Genomic DNA, 23,179 nt, shown 5'->3' with positions numbered 1-23,179 from the left:
CTGGGCATCGACTGACAAGACAAGGACTCCAATGGAAAGAAAATGAGAATCTCCACCCCCCCCCCCCCACCCGATATCCCTCTTGTCAGAAATGCTAACCCTTCAGACAAAAAAAGGAACCCTAAATGGGAGAACAACAGACATGGTAATGTTAAGCGGCAGCTCATAAGAATCAAATGCAAAGATGATGAAGTCAATTCTTATGTACTGACACCAACAGGTTATATAAACGCCTGATTGGTCATCAACAAGTCAGAGCAGATAAAGGATTAGGTAGAAGAGAAATTGGGGATACTTATCATCACTGAGATTTGGCTACACATCAAAGATTACCCTGTAATAAAAGATTTGTGCCCACCAGGTTACAAAATGCATCACCTGATACGAAGAAAAAAGAAAGGGGGAAGTACAGCGGTACTATATAGATCCTTCCTTAACCTGTAATTGACATCAGAACACATATCATCCTCATTAGAAATTCTGGCATGCACCATCACCGATGCAACTCTTCAGGGACAACTCTAATGCACATGATTCGCCTGGAAACTGGCTCAGAGCCAGGGATGACTTCATGGATTTTATCTCCAAATATGCACATCGCACTCCAATGTGATAATAGTAGGTGACATCAATATCCACTTGGACAACTAAGATCATCAGTATTCACACGACTTCATGGCATCCTGGGACTTCATGAGGCCTGTTGCAAATTCTTCCCATTATAAGGGTCATCTCCTTGACCTATCTGCCTACAGACTAATAAACCCTAGGTACTTTCTAATATCTGAAAGCAGTTGGTCACCTGATCCCCGGTCAGACCACAGCACACTGACATTTACACTTAAGTGGAAAGAAGTGAGAGTAAATAAGATAATACATGAAACACCCCCTGTGATCCTTACCAGAGGCAAGGTAGACGTGGCAGATTTTTGGGATAAGATCTTAACAGACCAAACAGTCTCAACAACAGAATTAATACCAGACTCAACAGACTTAATGAAGCAGTGGGATTCAAAAAGCAAGACTACATTAGACAACACAGCACCAAAGAGGCTTAAAAATAAAACACAGAAAAAGGTCACCTCCCTAGTTTAATCAAGAAGTACTCAAAGCCAAAAAGCTATGTAGGAAACTAGAGAGAAAGAGGAGTAAGAATGGCAAGGCAGAAACGACACCGTGGAAAAAAGCAGTGAGGGCCTATAAAAACATCATACAGCAGGCAAAGAGTGGAGGAGTGGCCTAGTGGTTAGGGTGGTGGACTCTGGTCCTGAGGAACTGAGTTTGATTCCCACTTCAGGCACAGGCAGCTCCTTGTGACTCTGGGCAAGTCACTTAACCCTCCATTTCCCCATGTAAGCCGCATTGAGCCTGCCATGAGTGGGAAAGCACAGGGTACAAATGTAACAAAAAAAAAATTCTACAAAGCATATATAAGGTCAAACCACCTTAATTAAAAAAAAACTATATGGACTAGTTAAATAATTTACTTGACATCCAATCTGTGGCAACTACTAATGAAGAGCCACCCACTTAGACAGATTTGGCCATATACTCTGAACAAAAAGTAATTAACATCACAGCAGGACTACCCAAATCAAGGCAATGTATTGAGAATTATTTGGAGGACACAGAGAACTACAGTGAGCCCCTGCGTGCCAATAGACTATGGAATTCATTCAATACTCCATCCATCTTAGGAATCCATACTCTTTCAAAAAATTATACGAAATCTCACTGTATGCTGGATGAATGTCCCAACTCCATTATGAGAGAAGCACCTAACTGATTTATCGAACTACTAAATAATCATATATCTCTCCTACTGCGTGAGGGACATTTCCCAGGAGATAAAGGCAGTATAATACTAATCGCAATTCTCAAGAACATCATGGTCAAGAAAAATGATATAACAAACTGTAGACCTGGTGGCCTCCATCCCACTATTAGTTAATGTTATAGAAGGGATAGACTCACAACAACTAATGGACTCTATCACGTCACTCAGTCCTTCATCAATCGCAGTCAGGTTGTAGACTGCAATACAGTACTAAATCAGTGTTAATATCCTTTGTGAGTGAAGTCAGAAGAGAAGTAAGCACAGGAAGGCAAGTCTTAATACTACGGTTTGATATGTCTATTGCATTTCATATGGTGGGCCATGATATATTAATCTATCAACTGGACAGTGTTGGACTAGGTGGAGCTGTATTAAGATGGTTTAATAGTTTCATCAGATCAATATCATATCAAGTTAAATTATTAAAACATCATCTCTTCTCCTTGAACACCGAAGTGTAGGGTACCCCAAGGATCCGCACTATCACCAATCCTTTTCAATATCTTGATGGGAAGGAAATTGGAAGTGAGACACCTAAGGTTGTACTTATATGCAGATGATGTATATACCCTTCTCAGGGGACATTAATGATACAAAAGTATGATCCAGTCAGGGTTAGGCATAATGGAGACATGGGCCTCAACCTTCAGAATGAAATTTCATAAAGAGAAGACTAAATTCCAGAGAAGACTAAATTCCTAGTAATAACAAGTCTACATTGCCCAGTGTCGTACAACAATTTCACTACAGATCAAACCAGCTATCTATTGGAAACTAAAAAGTATTAGAAGTCATAATAGATCAAAATCTGACATTTGATGAGCAACCATCAGAGGTCACCACAAAAGTATTCAGAACTCTATGGAAACTGAGAAGAATAAGAGGCCTTTTCTCAGTCACGACATTTCATCTTTTGGTTCAGACACCAATACTGTCCCAAATTTACTACTACAACTACTTATCATTTCTATAGTGCTACCAGACATACACATCACTGTACACTTGAACATGAAGAAACAGTTCCTGCTCGACAGAGCTTACAATCTAATCAGGACAAACATGACAAATAAAGGATAATGGAATTACTTAAGGTGGGAATGATAAAACAGAAAAGAGTACTGAACAAGGGAATAGGAGTTAGGAGTTAAAAGCGGATTGAAAAAAAAAAAAGGGCTTTTAGCCTAGATTTGAACATGGCCAGAAACAGAGCTTAAGGAATCAGGAAGTCTATTTCAGGTGTATGGTGCAGCAAGATAAAAGGAATGGTGCCTGGAGTTGGCAGTGGAGGAGAAGGGTACAGATAAGAGATTTACCCAATGAAGAGAGTTTCCGGAGAGGAGTATAGGGATAGATAAGATTGGAGAGGCACTGAGGAGCTGCAGAGTGAATGCACTTGTAAGTCAATAAGAGGAATTTGAACTGTATGCAGAAACAGATAGGGAGCCAATGAAGTGGCTTGAGGAGAGGGCTAATATGAGTGTAGCAACACTGGTGGAACGTAAGTTGTGCAGACGAATTTTGAACAGATTGAAGGGGAGAGAGATGGCTTAGAGGAAAACCTGTAAAGCAAGTTGTAATAGTCTAAGTGAAGGTGATTAGATTAGAGTGTGGAAAAGGGTTTTGGTAGTGTGCTCAGAAAGGAAGGGAACAAATTTTGGCGATATTACAGAGAAAGAGACGACAGCTTTTCGTAGTCCGTCGGATATGTGCAAAGAGAAAGAGAGAGAGCGAGAGCGAGAAGATGACCCAAGGTTACAAGCTGATGAGACAGGGAGGGTGAGAGTGCTATCCACAGAGGTAGAGAATTTACTATTGCAATGGTCTATATGCAAGTTGTAAATAACTAAATTTCAAGACAGACAGCTCAAAACACAGCAGCACACCCCATTTTTAAAGCCATACGCTACCAAACAGCACCCTTCTACTGAAAGCCTTATACTGGATCCCTGTGAAGGCCAGGGTTTACTTCAAAGCCTTTGTCTCCAAAATGCTGCAAAGTATGTCTCCAGATTACGCTTCCACTAAGAAACGCCACATGGGGAGTTCCTACCTCGCAACTAAGCTATGGAACTCAATGCCTACAGAAGTAAAGAGGATAACTGACTACCTACTGTTCTAGAAAATGCTTAAATCTTACCTATTCATATTTCTAGCAGAAGAATCATTCAATCTAGAATCACATGAGCATACCAAATCCCTAACCAACCACATCTTAAAATCTGATTGATTTTGTATCAAAAACATTTCTCTTATGTTACAGCCAACTCATATAAAGTAACCTTCACGTTACACCTCGCCCCACAGGATTCTATATAGCGTTATGTAAAAATTTGTGAGCCACATAGAACCAAACTAGTTCAGATAATGTGGGATATAAGAACCGATAAATGGAAATAGAGAGGGGAACTGAGGCACATGGAATTTGGGAGCTGGGAAGAGAAAGGAAAATTACTACGGTACATGGATTGAGGAGCAGGTGGAGAAAAGAGGACTGGAAGAAAAGGAAAGGGGATGTGATTTGATAGATCACCTTTATGCAGTTACAATCAAAGCCGTTTACATAAATTATATACAGGTACTTATTTTGTACCTGGGGCAATGGTGACTTGCCCAGTGTCACAAGGACAAAGCGAAGGTGACACTGGGCCCTTCTCTTGGATTTTCCATTGCGGAGGTCTGCTTTCTTCTGTGTTTGGCGTTCTTCAGTGTCACAAGGAGCCACACTGGGACTTGAACCCAGTTCCCCTGGTTCTCAGGCCTCTGCACTAACCATTAGGGTACTACTCCAGGGGCATAAACAGACCTGTTATTTTGGATGGGGCCAGAGTTAACCTGGGTGGGTCCTTCCCACCCCCCACCCTGGTAAATGCATATATTCTTTTTTAACCTTCCCTTCCACCCCTGCATCCATCTCTTCCTCTCTCTTCCCTTCCCATCTCCTCTGCCCCTACTCACGTCTTCATCTTTCTTCCTCTCCTCTGCCCAGACCAGCATCTACCCCCACTCCACCCACATATGCCCATCTCTGTTTGAACCCCCTGCCCCCCTAGCCTACCTCAGGGCCATCGCTGGTGGCAATTCCAATAGGCAACCTGCACTGGTCCTGCAGGCTTCCCTGTACTGTGTCCCTGCCAGTGAAGAAACAGGAAATTACATCATCAAGGGTGGGATGCAATAGAGGAAAGCCTGCAAGGCTGCAACATGTGCCTACCTAAGCCCATCCATAGATACGCCACTGTACTACTCCATTTCACTGAGAGAAATTCTGAAGACCATGGGGGGGTGGGGAAAGAAGACAGAGGAAAATAAAAATGAAGAAGATCATATGTGAGTGGAAGAATTTTATGTGGAAGGATTTTGTGTGTGTTTTTATGTGGAGAGAGATAATTTTATCTTGGGAGGGGAATTTTATCTGGGAATCGAGAAAAATGTATGTGCGTGTGTGTGTGTAGGGGGGGATTTTATCTGGGGAGCGAGACAATTTTATGTATGCGAGGGCATTTTATGTAGACGGAGGAAATTTTATGTAAGCAGCCCCCTACAGATAGTACTCATGTTCATGTAGCCCTTCATGTACAAAGGTTGCCCATCCTTGCAGTAGACTACGGTTGATATTCTATCTTTTATTGGCAACCAACGTAGGCTATATAGAAGAGGAGTTGCTTTGGCGAAGCGAGGTGATCTATATATGAGGTGTGCAGCGGTATTTTGAGCACTTTGTAATTTTTTGATAAGGCCGCCTTTAATTCCTGCATAAATGGAGTTGCAGTAGTCGAATTTTGTTAGCATTAGGGATTGAACCAAAGTACGAAAGACTGATTTAGTGAAAAAAGGTCTTAATCTCTTTAGTTTCCAAAGTGAATTAAAGACACTTGAGACCACCTTAGAACGTTGAATTTCTAGGGTAAGGAACTGATCAATCATGATTCATAATATTTTCATTGGTGAGTCAAGCAGATAAGTGATGTTCTCTAATGTAAAACTTTTAAGATTTATAGGGTGGTGAGGGGTAGTTACTATTTGAAACTTACTTGAGTTTTAATTTAAAATTAGATGCCCAAGATTCCATTAATTTGATGCCTAATTTGATCGAGTTCGTCATTTCATATAATTCTTTAGAGAATGGGATATAAATGGTGACATCACTGGCATAAATGTATGATGAAAAGACCATTTATTTCTAGTAGATTACCTAGGGGGATCATCATGATATTGAACAGGATGGGGGACAGAGGAGAACCTTGGACATCTCTATTCTGACTTGGGCGTCCTTTTGAAAATGCCCCTCCACATATTCTGCTCTGTACTCTCTAGGGCAGCACGTAAGTGTTTTTAAATTAAATTATGGCCCAGATATTCAAAAGGACTTATTCGTACAGTGACTGCCACTATATGGATATGTCCTCTATATTCTATGAACAGTGTCACTGAAAATTCCTTCTAATCACTCTGGCTGCTTAGCCTAGAAATAAACAGTGGATTTTCCCCAAGTCCATCTTAATAATGGCTTATGGACTTTTCCTTTAGGAAGTTATCCAAACTTTTTAAAACTCCTAAGCTGCTTTTACCACATTCTCTGGCAACGAATTCCACAATTTAATTACACATTGAATGAAGACATTTTCTCTAATTTGTTTTAAATTTACTACATTGTAGCTTCATTGCATGCCCCCTAGCCCTAGTATTTTTGGAAAGAGTAAAGAAGTGATTCACGTCCGCCCATTCCACTCCACTCAGTGTTTTATAGACCTCTATCATATCTCCCCTCAGCCATCTTTTTTCCAAGCTGAAGAGCCCTACATGCTTTAGCCTTTCCTCATAGGGAACTACTTTAATATATGAACAGCCACTGAATATGGCTGCTATCCTTATTGCCAAAAATAGCCCTGAATATATGTCGATTATTTAAATGCTGCAGCCAGTGTTTAAAATAATGACATATAGGTGTCAACAGACCAAAAGTATACAATGTTCCCCTTCACCACTCTCCCATGCTATTGATTCAAGGCTTTCCTCTAGGTCTTCTCCCTTTCTAGTTCCCTCTCGTCTTCTTTCCAAACATTCAAGCTACACAACCTTTCTTTTCCTCCTCTTTTCTGCGATCTCAGCCACCTACAGCCTTCTCCTAACTTCTTCATTCCTGACCTCGCACGTTGTGTAACCCTTTCAAGCACTGTGCTATAGGCTAGTACTGGCACTCTCAACATCTATTTTAAGCTCAACAGTCTCTTTTCTTTATCAAATTCAATGCATCAGCCTGCCGCTATGCACGAAAGCTAGCAAGTAAAATTGCCACTGAAGGTTGCGTTTACCTGCTGATGTGCTTTATCTGCACGCCGGTTAGCTTCAAGAACTTGTCTCTCCAGCTGCTGCATCTAAGCAAAAACATAAAGGAAATTCCGCAGATTATTTCCCATGTATTTTCATTTCTACCAAATTAAATCTGCCTTTTATTAACAGCCTTGACAATTTTTCTTTGAGCCTAGGAAAAATGTCATACGTAGCCTATTTGACACCTGGGGTGGATCATTATTTAACAAAGCTCTCCTCTATATGACAAAATTGAATAATAATGTCCAGAAGAGAAAGGCAGACCGCTAGACCAACAAAATTATTTTTTTTGGGGGGGGGGGGGGGGGTGGAGTATTTTTTTCTGATACTGTTTAGAATTGCTGGCACATGGTGACAGTGGCTTAGCCACGTGGGGGCACGGGGGCCTGGGCCCCCGTAGATTTGGCCCTGGATCCCCTACAGATGACCCTCTCGACCCCCCTCCCACCGCCAACCCACCGTCGTCTACCTTTGCTGGCGGGGGACCCCAACCCCCGCCAGCCAAGGTCCTCCTCTTCCCGCGCAAGGCTTCGTTCTGACTGTTTCTCACGTCCTGCACGTTGTACTTGCAGGACGTCAGAAACAGTCAGAATGAAGCCTTGGGTGGGAAGAAGAGGACCTCGACTGGCGGGGGATGGGGACCCCGCCAGCAAAAGTAGGCGGCGGCAGGAGAAGGTTTGCGGCGGGAGGGAGGGGGTCAAAGTTATTGGTGGTGGCGGCGGGGGCAGCGGGGGGGTCAGCAATGGCGGTGGGACCGGGGGGGGGCTAAAATGTGCCCCCTCACCTCGGGCTCTGGACCCCCCTCCCGCCGAAGTCTGGCTATGCCCCTGCATGGTGGTGATAAAAAGCCAGTGGAATGCAGTGACATTTACAACAGGAGATTCGGTAAATATGCCAAACAGTCCCCAACTCATACAGAACCAATACATCTATCAAGAAAACCGAACAAGCCAAATTACTTCAGATAACTAAATAGAAAATTCATGGTAACAGAATACCTGGTCCCAGTTACACAAACAGAACACAGATGCTAAATAAAGAATAACTGACCACAGACTAGAAATAAAAACATGTAGACAGAAATTAAACTGAAACCTCAAGAAGTCAGCTTTGTGTAGCACAACACCAGAGAAACAGAAAGAGATGCATTTCTCCCTGTGCTGTACAAAGATAGCAGACATCAGGGATGGTGTTAGGGGAAGGGGGCAGTCCAACCAGGCCAACTGCCCTTGACCCTCCAGCCAAAGAGGGCACCAAGCCTGCCTGAAACTGAAAGCAAGCTTGGTAGTGGGCTTTGGGGTTCCCCTCTCCAAATTCCCGACTTGGACCCCAGCCATGTCCAACACCAGCTCTGATAGATGTACATTCCGAAAACTGACATATTCTAATCATTAAATAGAAAATTATTCTTCTACCTTTGTTGTCTGATCATTTATTTTAATCATATTGGTCTGTTTCTGCTCAACTCTTTCCAATGTCTCCTGTCCACTGACATTTCTTCTCTCTCCATGTGCATCATCCATCTTCCTTCTGTGCCACTAAACTCCCACTATGTTCAGCATCTCCCTTCTGTGTCCTTATCTTCCCCAGTCCAGAATCTTCTGATTTGTGTCCCTATCCCTCCGATTGTGTCTCTCTGCATTCCTATCCTCCCCAATATCCAGCACCACCCCCCTGTGTCCCTACCCCCCCGACCACTATCATCTTTGCTTGCCTATCCTCCCATGTCAACATCACCCCTTTATGTCCCTACCCTCCCACTCTGTGTCCTGCATCACCTCTGTGTCCCTGTCCCTCTGAGTCCATAACCCCCCCCCCCATGTGTCCAGCATTGTTCCTCTGTCTCCTACCCTCTCCCTGTCCAGTACTGACCCTCTCTGTTCCTATACCTATGTTCTTCCCCATACCCAGCATCTCCCTTCTGTGTGTCCCTATCCCTCCCTGTGTACAGCTTCTCCCCTGTCCCTACCAACACGGTCCAGGATATTTCCTAGCTGGATCCAACCCTGTGTGGTCCAGCATCTCTCGCTCCTCTCTACCTCTCCCCAATCCTGCATCTTTCCCTCCCTCTGTGGGTCCAATTTCTTTCCCCTTCCTCCCTCCACACCAACACCTCCCTGTCCCCTTCCCTCTCCAAGTACAGCATCTCTTCCCATGTCTTCCTTCCATTCCCTGCAGTCCAGCATGTCTCTTTCCTACTATCCTCCCCTCCCCATGATCTGGCATATCCCCCCTCTGGCATCTCTTCTGTCCCTCTCCCCTACCCCCAAGCGTCTAGCATCTCTGTCCCCCTCCCCACTATAGGTCCAGGATTCTTCTGCCTCCTTGCCTGGGTCCAGCACCTCTCTTTCACCTTCCTTCCCTCCCTCTCACTACATTAGATTAGGATTTATAATCTGCTCATGCCTGATTAGTTCTAAACCGAGTACAACAATGGCAGGATCAGACAGTATCTGGGAATTACAGAAGTCAAACAAATTTATGAAATAATGAAGCCTTTAACTGTTTCCTAAAATCCAAATAATTATGAGAACAAACTATTTTACTAAATTCTATCCCGTGCTTAGTTGCCTGATAGGACAGAAAGGAATTAACTATCCTTAATCTTTTTCTACCCTTTATAAAAGAAAAGCCAAAAAAATTAGAAGTTTTAAAGTGATGAGTGACAAGGATGTGTTCAGTAACAGAAAATGATCATACATACATGTTAGTACTAGGCCAAACAAAATTTTATAAAGAAAACAAAAAAATACGAATTGCACTCTGGCTTCAACTGTGAGGCTAGTATATCTCTCCCCCCCCCCCCCCCCCCCCCCCCCCCCCGTGGGTTCAGCACTACTTCCTCTCGCTCCTGCCCCCTCCCCCAGTGCAGTGCCTCTCCCTTCTCTCCTGCCCCCTCCCCCGAGTCCACACAACTCTCTCCCTTCCTCCCTTAATCCTCCTCCCCCAGGTCCTTCAAACCTCAGCTCTTTGTGGCAGTATTAACGATAACACAATGCCTGGGCCAGCACCAGAAACCTTCCCTCTGCTATATCCCATCCCTTTTAATGTAGCTTCCTGTTTGTGAATGGCTAGGGTGGGGCTTCCAGTGCCAGCCAGGTAGTGTGTTGTCACTACTGCTGCTGCGAAGAGTTGAAGTTTGAAGGACCTGGGGGATAGGGGAGCTAAGAGAGGTATGGATGTGTGGGAGGGGGCAGAAGAGAGAGGCACCTAATCTGTGGGGGATGGAAGGGGATGGGCAGTCAGTGCACCCAGAGTAGACTGCCCCACCACTTGCCCTTGGTACGCCACTGCCTAGGAGTCAGCCCAAAGACTTAAGAACCAGACACTGAGAGCCTCTCACATTCCCCCCTTCTCCTCTGCACCCACCTTTATCACTTCTTCAGGGTGCAATTTATTGTTTTCCCATTCCATGTATATAGGAATAGAAAGCTTAATGGTCCAGTTTTATTAACGCAGCACTGCAGAGTGCCAGCAGAAACTAGCAGCCCTTCTCTTCACATCCCCTAAAACCGTCAGCAGCAGGCCAATGACTCCTGATAGCTGCACTTCAAGTTACTGATTTTTTTGCCTGGGGACTTATCAAATTCTCTCTCATTTTCCAACACCCTGCCCTGACTTGTTCTCTCACTCTCTGTCTCATTCCCCCACACCTTTCTTATCCCAAATCCATGTTATACCCACCAGCCCCCTCACAAACCATTCCATACCCCTTCTTCCCCATGTATAATTATGGTACAGCCAGAGACCCCCCCACCGGAATGGTGGCGGGCCCAGTCATAGAGCTCAGGCCATTACAGACCTTGGCTGAGTCAGAAATCTGATGGCTGACATAACTGGGAGCTTACTGGAAAAGTATGGCCTAGTTTGTAGTCCGGATTGAGGCCTAAAAGTTAGGTCAATAGATATGGAAACAAAATGGAGGATTTTGGCACAAAATGGAAGCCCGTATCTGTTACAAAGTGGAATTTTCTCTAATGTAAGTTAGAAAAACAAGTTGAGAAATGAGTGAGTCATGCCAGGTGTAGCTGGATGCAGGGTCTTGCTTAAGATTTGTGGTCAAGCGAGCTAGAGACAAAACCATGTTAGCAAGATAGAAGCTACTCATTAGCATGAGCCAATCAGTGACAACCATGACATTAGCATAGATCCAATCAGGTATATCTACTGTCATATTATCCATATCCTGAGGGCACCTATAAAAATCAGGGTATTTCCTGGTTTAAGCTAGAGAGAAAAGGGTTGCCACTCTCTCTCCAAGGGAAACCAATGTGTCCAGCAGAATTCACAAATTACCTAATTGCTTTCCCTTGTAAAACCTCTAATTGGTAAAAGAAATTATAAAAGATTAGCAAATAATTAACACCTGTTTGCAGCTTATTATATTCCTATAATTAATTGATTGTACTTGCCTGTTGTCAATCACTGATTTGACTTGTACCTTGGCAAATAAACTCCTCATTCCAAATTATGATTTGTGGGCTTCACTTAATGATGAAAGGCTGTAAGTATAAATGCTTTTGCTGTATCAGGCTATCATTCGCTGAATTGTATAACCTGTAGCCTAAATCCAGTTTGTCATAAGGCTGGTATCTATTCCTTGCCAGTGCTGAGAGGCGGACTAATGCGGGTCCCTTAGACCTAACGTCTCTCTCAGTGGCAATTCCTTTTAGAACTCCATAACTCCTTGATTACCCCAGTACTAGGGTTATTTAGAGATGGAGTCAGATTAAGGTCACTCCAGCCTTCTTGGGGGACTCGGGACCCCTCAATTCAAAACACCCACCTTCGAAGTATCTCAGTTAGCCAGCCCCACCCCCTTCATAAGAAGGAGCCATACTGGGCTGAAGGTTCAAAAACAGTGGGTGGAAGCTGTTGGGTCAAAAAACAATATAACTTCCCACTCATGGCAGGCTCAATGCGGCTTACATGGGGCAATGGAGGGTTAAGTGACTTGCCCAGAGTCACAAGGAGCTTGCCTGTGCCTGAAGTGGGAATTGAACTCAGTTCCTCAGTTCCCCAGGACCAAAGTCCACTAGCAACATTCCATGTAGAAGTCGGCCCTTGCAAATCACCAATGTGGCCGCGCAGGCTTCTGCTTCTGTGAGTCTGACGTCCTGCACATACGTGCAAGACGTCAGACTCACAGAAACAGAAGCCTGCGCAGCCTTCTACATGGAATGTTGCTAGTGGAATAGCAACAATCCATGTAGAATGTCCAATAGTAGCAACATTCCATGTAGAATCTCCAATAGTATCTATTTTATTTTTGTTACATTTGTACCCTGTGCTTTCCCACTCATGGCAGGCTCAATGCGGCTTACATGGGGCAGTGGAGGGTTAAGTGACTTGCCCAGAGTCACAAGGAGCTGCCTGTGCCTGAAGTGGGAATCCAACTCAGTTCCTCAGTTCCCCAGGACCAAAGTCCACTAGCAACATTCCATGTAGAAGTCGGCCCTTGCAGATCACCAATGTGGCCGCGCAGGCTTCTACATGGAATGTTGCTAGTGGAATAGCAACATTCCATGCAGAATGTCCAATAGTAGCAACATTCCATGTAGAATCTCCAATAGTATCTATTTTATTTTTGTTACATTTGTACCCTGCGCTTTCCCACTCATGGCAGGCTCAATGCGGCTTACATGGGGCAATGGAGGGTTAAGTGACTTGCCCAGAGTCACAAGGAGCTGCCTGTGCCTGAAGTGGGAATCAAACTCAGTTCCTCAGTTCCCCAGGACCAAAGTCCACCACCCTAACCACTAGGCCACTCCTCCACTTCCAATTGATCTCCTTATCTTGTTTCACTCTCCCTATTTTAGTGGTCTATTTAGGAGTAGCAAGATCCTTTTTTTCGGACTAGCTATACCTCTAAATATTCAGATATCAGACCTATCCAACTCCTTTGTTAGTTTGTCTGTTTTTCTTTCAACCGATTTCACTGTGTTGTAGTTAAAGTCATATTGAGCAAGTTCTATGAGGAATGCATGGGAAAGATACAAACTAGAACCTCTGCAAAGCAATCTTAATTGCTTGGAGTTCCAGGGTAAAACCTTCCGGGACAACTGCCAAAGCTATTGCTGTAGACCAAAACTAGAATTCAGCCAGGGGTCATTAAATGTAAATGCAATATGTTTAAGGTTAAACTGCAGGAGAAATTAGCCAAATCATTAACTTACACTTTTGAGTATTTGCCCACACATTTTCCCTGAAGGTGCAAATGTTCAGAGCTACAAAACACCAGTCAGCTTTCCTTGTGCATGTGAAAGTTACTTTTCTTAATCCTGAAAGGACCAAAAAATTAATCGCAGTTTCCTGTTTAGAAAGTCACCATATAATAAACAAAACATCTTTTAAAGCCAGTGCCAAAACCGAAGACAAGCTAAACATGCACTTTTCCAAAGACTTCATAGTCAGCTGGTTTTTTGCTGGGCTTTTTCTTTTTTTTTTTTTCCAGGATACAAAAATGCTGCCTAAATTGAACAATGTGTGTGCATGTGTGTGTTTTACTTCAAACTATTTTTATTGCGATAAGGATAATACAAATTCCACACAATCAAGCAAAACATAATTTTCTTATAACAATATGGGGAAATCTTAAACATTCTCCCTTCCCTTCAAAACCCAATGTGGGGAGCAACACATAAGGGTACTACAAATTAGATAAGGAATCTTGATTCTTATAACCCTTACCCCTTACTCCCCCCCCCCCCCCCCCCCCAACAATCCACAATGTTTGTGTTCCATTGTTACTTTCCTTAACGACACTTCGTTTGTCTCGCATAACTCTGCAAAACGTAATCCGTAACCAATTTGTAACAATTGTATTTCCATCATTCATCTCATATTGTAAGCCGCACTGAACCCGCAAAAAGGTGGGAAAATGTGGGATACAAATGCAATAAATAAATAAATAAAAATAAAAACTCACTGTGATCATCCTACCCCTGTGCCATTCCATTAAATACCATCACAACACATTGCTGGCCTTGGAAGAGAGAATCCTAAGGCTTCTCGAGCTTCCCAGATCATAAAGGGGTGGAGCTTATTTCTCCACTCCCAGTAAAATCAGCGCCGATCGAAAACATGCTCCGGCGTATTCTATAAGCCATGCCTAAAGTTAGGTGCAGTTTACAGAATACGCCTAAGCCCGTCCACGCAACTAGAATGTAGATGCAGCAAATTACGCCAATGAAAACCTAGTGTAAATGCCCAGGCCTAACTTTAGGTACAAAGCGGGTTATTCTGTAACACAGCGCCTAAATTTTTTAAAAAACGCCCATGATCTTCCCATGGCCCTCCCACAGCCACGCCCTCTTTGGGATCCGCACAGTAGAATTAACATGAACTACGTTATAGAATACGCTTAGTGAGTAGTGTGCGCAAATGCTAATTAGTGCCAATTAGTACCGACAATTGCTTGATAACATACAATTATCAGCGTTGATTGATTTCTTAACCAATTGAGTTGCGAGTGCAAATCAGAATATACCCAGATTTGCACAACTCTTATTACACTCTATAGAATCTGGGAGATAATGCTTCATTTAGCAATATGCGAACCTATCATCACAACATAAGTACATAAGTAATGCCACACTGGGAAAAGACCAAGGTTCCATCGAGCCCAGCATCCTGTTCACTACTACTATTTAGCATTTCTATAGCGCTACAAGGCGTACGCAGCACTGCACAAACATAGAAGAAAGACAATCCCTGCTCAAAGAGCTTACAATCTAATAGACAAAAAAATAAAGTAAGCAAATCAAATCAATTATTGTGTACAGGAAGGAGGAGGGTAGGTGGAGGCAGGTGGTTACAAGTGGTTACGAGTCAAAAGCAATGTTAAAGAGGTGAGCTTTCAGTCTAGATTTAAAGGTGGCCAAGGAAGGGGCAAGACGTAGGGGCTCAGGAAGTTTATTCCAGGCGTAGGGTGCAGCGAGACAGAAGGCGCGAAGTCTGGAGTTGGCAGTAGTGGAGAAGGGAACAGATAAGAAGGATTTATCCATGGAGCGGAGTGCACGGGAAGGGGTGTAGGGAAGGACGAGTGTGGAAAGATACTGGGGGGCAGCAGAGTGAGTACATTTATAGGTTAGTAGTAGAAGTTTGAACAGGATACGAAAACGGATAGGGAGCAAGTGAAGCGACTTGAGGAGAGGGGTAGTATGCGGCCAATCCAGGCCAAGGGCACCTGGCGAGCTTCCCAAACATACAAACCTGCACTCAAAATGCTGCAGAGCGCCATCCGTATCCAGCAAGCATGCCAACAATATAAAGGGAAAGAGAAATGGGACTTGATATACCGCCTTTCTGTGGTATTTTGCAACTACATTCAAAGTGGTTTACATATATTCAGGTACTTATTTTGTACCAGGGGCAATGGAGGGTTAAGTGACTTGCCCAGAGTCACAAGGAGCTGCAGTGGAAATTCAACCCAGTTCCCCAGAATCAGAGTCTGCTGCACTAACCACTAGGCTACTCCTCCACTAGCAACATGCCATGTAGAAGCCTGCCCTTGCAGATGAGCAATACGACCGCGCAGGCTTCTGTTTCTGTGAGTCTGACGTCCTGCACGTACACAGAAGCCTGCGCAGCCGTGTTGCTGATCTGCAAGGGCAGGCTTCTACATGGAATGTTGCTAGTGGAATAACAACATTCCATGCAGAATCTCCAATAGTAGCAACATTCCATGTAGAATCTCAAATAGGGAAAGGAAAATGGGACTTGATATACCGCCTTTCTGAGGTTTTTGCAACTATATTCAAAGCGGTTTACATATATTCAGGTACTTATTTTGTACCAGTGGCAATGGAGGGTTAAGCGACTTGCCCACAGTCACAAGGAGCTGCAGTAGGAGTCGAACCCAGTTCCCCAGGATCAAAGTCCACTGCACTAACCACTAGACTACTCCTCCACTCCACTCCTCATGATGGCCATCAAGTATGCATCTTACTTTGTATCCCTGGTAAAAAGGCTTTATTCCCTAGACTAGATAATTGTTCAGAGATTTCAGGGTTGAAATCCCAGCGATGCATCAAGACTTTCCAAAGGTCTGGCAAGGGGTGAAGTATCCTTTAGATGAGTGGGTAGGATTCTCTGAGGAGCATGCAATAAATAATTTAAACACCAGGGTTTCCTCAAGGCTTGCTCATAGTTCAAAGGGGTATCAGCAGTGTCTCCCATAATCCAATCATAGGGGTGCCTTAATAAACAAGCTTGATTATATAGCTGCAATTCAGGATGTCCCAAGCCTCCCTATTTCCAGTTACCATACAAATATTTAATCTGCAGCTTGGACTCCCACTCCCACCCTCCACCCAGCAGAATTTAATATCTAGTTTTTGATACAGAGTCAGATCCTTCTGTAATGGACGGAAAGGCAGTACTTGGAAAACGTACATCCATTTTGGAAAAAGTGTAATCCAAATTAGACTGATCCCGTCTGACAAAGAAAGGGGAAAATTTGCCAGTTGTTAAAATGTGCAAGATCCAACAACCAGTAAATATTTAGAGAGTATAAATTTATTTATTTTATTCTATTTCTATTGAAGTGGATGGATATGGGCTTGAAATACTCATCTGTAAAAGTGGTGCTCTGCATGCTGATCTGCACTGATCAGCAGATAACTGTTACTGATCTAGACATCAGTCACAACATTTTGTTTAGCAGAAGTATAAAATGAAACAATCCAGGAAACAGTAAAGCCTAGTTGGATGGTTGGGAGGCGGGGATAGTGCTGGGCAGACTTATACGGTCTGTGCCAGTGGGGCGGGGATAGTGCTGGGCAGACTTATACGGTGTGTGCCAGAGCCGGTGGTGGGAGGCGGGGATAGTGCTGGGCAGACTTATACGGTCTGTGCCAGAGCTGGTGGTGGGAGGCGGGACTGGTGGTTGGGAGGTGGGGATAGTGCTGGGCAGACTTATACGGTCTGTGCCAGAGCTGGTGGTGGTAAGCGGGGATAGTGCTGGGCAGACTTACACGGTCTGTGCCAGAGCCGGTGGGGGGAGGCGGGGCTGGTGGTTGGGAGGCGGGGATAGTGCTGGGCAGACTTATACGGTCTGTGCCCTGAAGAGGACAGGTAACAAATCAAGGTATACACAAAAAGTAGCACATATGAGTTTATCTTGTTGGGCAGACTGGATGGACCGTGCAGGTCTTTTTCTGCCGTCATCTACTATGTTTATTGTTTAGGTGATAATAAAATGATTGGAGCAGTTCCAAAAGCTGCCCCTGAATGGATAGGAATGACAGCATGAAAAGCCTGTGTAAGGGCAGGCAGAAATTCTGTTACAACAAACCCACACAGAGCAACTGGTGTTTGCTCCATGAAGCCTACAGCTGCATTCGCTGGCAATTATTCTACTGTATCCTCACCTCTGAGACAGAAAACAAATATTTTCACCACCTCAGAGCTCCTCTATATATTCTCAGAGGCTGCTATATGGCAGCAGCTCAGCACAGAGCCCTTTAAATGATCACAGTCTATTTATTCTCCAGTTGTCAGTCTGTTACTGCAATGCAACATACAAAAACACCACTTATTTATTTAACACACTAGGTGTAGGCTCAATGTGGCTTACACAATACCCTAGTGCATGCTACAGTTCAGTAAAATACAATTTAAACAATGTAATAATAAGATAGTAAAGTACAAGCAGATGCATGCGACCACATTCTCGTACCTGGGCACGCAAGTGTGGAATGCACTACCTACGGACCTGAGAACAATCAGCGAAACAACTATCTTCCGCAAATCTCTTAAGACATATCTCTTCAGTAAGGCACACAATGAGAACTAATAGCCACAATAATCCACACGACAATCCACTCAATTAAGATAACTCATCTACTATAACTACCTAAATCACTCCCCTCCTTCTACCCTAATTTAACCGCTACACAACATTAAATGTATATGTCACCTTGCAATGACAATGTTAACAAAACTCTGTAAGCCACATTGAGCCTGCAAATAGGTGGGATAATGTGGGATACAAATAAATAAATATGCAACGTATAAGACAACAAAGATAATCTCTCTATATAAAACGCACCTCCAACATTCTGAAGCCTCCACAAGTCCCAACGTTCTAAATGCATGGTGGTGAAACCAGGAATTTGCCCATGAGTGTTGGCCCCGCCCCCCACATAAAAACGTCATGGCGTCGAGGGTGGACCAATGACACTCAACCAATCGCATCGCGAACCCGTTACTAAGCGACAGAACGTGACATGACACATTGCAGAACAATGAAAACCAGCAGCACACAGTTGCTACGCGACGTCAACAGCAACGCTAAAAGGACCATATAGATCTCTGCTCTCCACACAAACAACGGAGGGCATATGAGGGAAGGAAAAAAACCAGCACATACACACACACTCTCACTCTTAACTGGCTATAATGAGCAACTGACCTGCCACTATCACAGAGACTGCTAGCACCTCTCTCTCTCACACACACGGGACACAGAGGGGATGGAAGACAAGGAACGAATCATTGGGTATGGAGGGCGCGGCAGGGGAGATAAGGCAATAACTACCTCAAATATTTGTGCTGTGCTATGTACAATTATAATGCTGTCTCTTCATTTTGACCCTACCCTTTCACACTCTCTTTCACACAGACGCACACACACACACTTACACTGTCTCTATCTCACACACACACGCACCCACACACATATACACACTCTCTCACACAGACACACAAACACGCCTCAAATGGTTCAGCTGTCCTATGTAAAATTTCACTGCTGTCTTCATTTTCACCCTACCTGTGCACACTCTCTTTCACACAGAGACACACACACACTTTCTCGGTGTCACACACACACAGACACACATACATATACACACTCTCACTCTCTCTATAGCCTTGCTAGTGCCCGTTTCATTTGTTTACGAAACGGGCCTTTTTTACTAGTAAAAGATAAGAGTCCATTAATTTTGCTGTAACAAAGAAGAAGTAAGTTAGGATGAGTCTGGAAGGTAAGCCTTCTTGAACAGGGTGGTGGTCTTCAGTCATTTCCTGAAATTTAGATGGTTCTGAATTGATCTTAAGATTTTGGGCAGTGCATTCCATAGCTGTGTGCCAATGAAGGAGAAGCTGGACGCGTAGGTAGATTTGTATTTAAGGCCGTTGCAATCTGGATAATGTAAATTTAGGAAGGATCGGGAAAAGCAGGAACTGTTTCTGGGTGCACAAATACCAAAAACAGTTCAGTTCACAGTTTAATATCTTTGCTCAGCATGTATTTGGTGCATCATGAAGCTTGATTTTTTTTTTTTTTTTTTTTTTGCTGACACAATTCCTGAAATTCCTGTAGCAACCTCTCCCACTCCCAGCGGCCTCTGCTTAACATTCAAACAAGGTCTCTTTCTTTGCAAGGCCATTTCAAATTCACCATACCTTCTTACTTGGCAAAACTACTGCAGACCTTAAACAAATTCCAAACGTCTGTAGTAGGCTTCACTAAAACAAGATATTTCAGCTAACCCCAACAGTAAGGGCATGGACGAATCAGGAAAACAAAATGCTCAGAAACACATTGGTGACTCCACAAATAATATCTGTAACACAATGACTAAACACTGCATTTTTAGTGTGCCAACACTTAGCGCACACGCCAGGGGCGTCGCTGCTATGGGGCCACGGGGGCCAGGGCCCCTGTAGATTTGGCCCTGGACCCCCCTACCGTCGACACCCCCGCCCGCTCGCTGTCGCCTACCTGGGCAGGCACAGACCCCATCCCCCGCCAGCCGAAGTCTTCTTCCTTCCTTTCAGGTTTCTGACGTCGAGTCGGCGATGATGATGGCGGCGGCGGCAGGGTGGGCAATGATGGCGGCGGCAACGGGGGCTGGCGGCATGGGGGGGGCTAAAATGTGCCCCCTCACCTCGGCTCTGGCCCCCCCTACCACTGAAGGTCAGATATGCCTCTGGCACACGCTAACCATGTAGGCTCCTATAGGGATATTGTAGGCACATACATGGTTAACGCGCGTGAAAAAAACATTAACGCGCCTATAACGCTGCATAGTAAATAGGGAACGAGTCGGGTACAAAAACAAAAGACAAATGGCTGGGAACATGAGAAGAACATATAAAGAAAAACAACTGGTTACAATATATCATGTCTGTGAAGAAAAAGATGACAGGGGGGAGGAAGGACAAGAGTTGATGCTCTGCCCAACAGCGGAGTATTAACAGAAGCCAAACCAGGAGGAAGGGAAATCAAGGATATGAAAACGCTTGGATAAAAAGATGTTTTTGCAGCACTTAAATTTCTGGAACGAGGACTCAGATCCAAGAGAGTGTGGAAAGCCGTTCCAGAAAAGCAGGAATCGCTTATAGTGTCAAGCTAAAAGCGCCGGTGTGAAGGAATAGTGAGATGTTGGGTAGAAGAGTAGAGCTTGTGCTGTAGCACATACATAGTGACATAGTAGATGACGGCAGAAAAAGACCTGCACGGTCCATCCAGTCTGCCCAACAAGATAACTCATATTTGCTACTTTTTGTGTATACCCTACTTTGATTTGTACCTGTGCTCTTCAGGACACAGACCGTATAAGTCTGCCCAGCACTATCCTCACCTCCCAACCACCAGCCCTGCCTCCCAACCACCGGCTCTGGCACAGACCGTACAAGTCTGTCCAGCACTATCCCCGCCTCCCAACCACCAGTCCCGCTGCCCACCACCGGCTCTGGCACAGACCGTATAAGTCTGCCCAGCACTATCCTCACCTCCCAATCACCAGCCCTGCCTCCCAACCACCGGCTCTGGCACAGACCGTACAAGTCAGTCCAGCACTATCCCCGCCTCCCAACCACCAGCCCCGCCTCCCGATCCTGACTAAGCTCCTGAGGATCCATTCCTTCGGCACAGGATTCCTTTATGCTTATCCCACGGAATAAGAAGGTCAAAAAAGGTTAAGATGGTGCCCTTGAGTGCAGAATACTTCGAAATACAACCAGGAGCCAGTATTCGGAGTACAGAAGAGGGGATAACAAGATCGTATCTCCTTTTACGAAGCAGAAGTTTGTTGGCGGAGTATTGAACTAGTTCCAGTCTCCTAAAGTGGTAAACTGTGGTAGAGAGAGAGTTGCAATAGCCAACCTGAGGAATCACGAGAACAAGGAGGAACAGTCTAAGAGATGAGAATTCGAGCACTGAGTGAATGGAGACAATTTGCCTTAGCAGTAAAAAAAAAAGCACGTGCTGACCAAAGTAAAGAGAATAATGAAGGTGGAGACAGAGGGAAATATAATGGCATTAGACTTAAATTACAAGTGGCCAGCGAACAGCCAGACAGCAACTACAGATGTGTAAGTCAGCAAGACGTCAAAGGAAAAGAGAGTGATGCACATTTAATTTATTTTATGTATGCACTAGTAAGAAATGCCCGTTTCGGAAAAAAATGAAACGGGCGCTAGCAAGGTAATCCCCCCCCCCCCCCCACCATCATCCCTCCCTCCCGAGTTCCAGACCCCCCCCCTCCCTCACTCCCTTGGTTGCGAGTTTGTGATGAAAGTTCGCAGCGCTCTCCCCGCTGCTGTCACTGAATCTCTGGAACTCGTGCGTTGTGCCTTCGCCGCCCTGCCCTCGACGTCATTCGCCGCCCCCGCCCTCGACATCATCGCGTTTTGACACGAGGGCGGAGCTACAGTGACTGCAGGCCAAACCGGATATCTCGGGCGACTCATCCGGCTTGAGGCTTCATTGGAACGTTGGAGGTGCCTTTTATATATATATAGATTCTTGTATCCTACTGTTATCCAAAACAAGTTTCAGTTCAAAGTGGCTTACAATTTACATTTTAGGTGACGTTACAAATAGTTGTTTGTTTGTTTTTTTTAATCATTATGACTTGGATAGAACAGGGTCATTATGTATATACTAACCGTTAAGCCCGTAACAACGGGCTAGTTTTTTGTTTTCCTATGGCCTCCCCACACCCCCCCCACCAATCCTGCTCTCTCCCCTGCCCTCCCCTCAGCGTCTGTTTCCCTCAGTTCCGCCCCCTCCTTCCCTCCCTGCTCCCTCCTCCTCCGATTTCCACGCCCATGTCCAAGCCCTCCTCCCTATTGGGCTGTACTGCTGGTGGAGGCGGGGCTTGGACTTCTACATTCTCAGCGTTCCGACTCTACTGCACATTTGCAGGTGAGTCGGTCACTTGCCGTTCATATGTTTGATTATGTATAAAGGTGGCTGGAAGATCCAAAGAAACCAGAAGCACGTCTCTGCCACTATTGCGAATAAGGTGAATAGAATTAAGTAGGCCTGGAAGACAGCATTCAGTTCAGTGATTGTCGAGGAAGCCTGTTTGTTTGGGGTGTAGAGCACTTGTCTTATGACGGAAACCCACAAGTTGGTCAGCCACTATTTTCTTCACCACCTTAGAAACAAAAGAAAAGTTTGCGATAGGATGGAAATTAGAGACAGATGAAGTGTCACCTTTAAGATCCTTACGGTAAGGATGAATAACAGCTTGCTTCCATACATCAGAGTTGATCTTGTTTGGGCAGTCTGGATGGACCATACAGGTCCTTTATCTGCCATCATCTACTACGTTACTAAGAGGGGCATAATCGAAAGGGACGCCCAAGTTTTGCTGAGGACGTCCTCGCAAAACGTCCTGGCGAAGGGGCGGGGAAACCCGTATTATCGAAACAAGATGGACGTCCCTCTTTTGCTTCGATAATACGGTCAGGGACACCCAAATCCTGAAATTTAGGTCGTCCTTAGAGATGGTCGTCCCTAGACTTGGTCGTTTCTGATTTTCGGCAATAATGGAAACCAAGGATGCCCATCTCAGAAGCAACCAAATGCAAGCCCTTTGGTCGTGGGAGGAGCCAGCATTCGTAGTGAACTGGTCCCCCTCACATGCCAGGGCACCCTAGGGGGCACTGTAGTGGACTTCAGAAATTGCTCCAAGGTACATAGCTCCCTTACCTTGTGTGCTGAGCCCCACAAAACCCACTACCCACTACTGTACACCACTACCATAGCCC

The 23,179-nt window shown here is 44.7% G+C and overlaps 1 protein-coding gene across 1 annotated transcript in view; it reads right to left on the bottom strand.

The window, feature by feature from the left end:
- Positions 1–23,179, bottom strand: part of PLEKHH2 (pleckstrin homology, MyTH4 and FERM domain containing H2) — a 229,114-nt gene that overhangs the window by 160,604 nt on the left and 45,331 nt on the right. Inside the window, exon 3 of the mRNA XM_030195794.1 lies at positions 7,150–7,212. Within this exon, the coding sequence (XP_030051654.1) occupies positions 7,150–7,212 (63 nt within the window). The remainder of the gene's footprint in view (positions 1–7,149; positions 7,213–23,179) is intronic.

This window comes from Microcaecilia unicolor, chromosome 3 (genome assembly GCF_901765095.1).
Source record: "Microcaecilia unicolor chromosome 3, aMicUni1.1, whole genome shotgun sequence".
Taxonomy (NCBI): Eukaryota; Metazoa; Chordata; class Amphibia; order Gymnophiona; family Siphonopidae; genus Microcaecilia; species Microcaecilia unicolor.
Note: the sequence above shows the minus strand (reverse complement) of the source record. Positions and strands in the feature narration are given on the sequence as shown.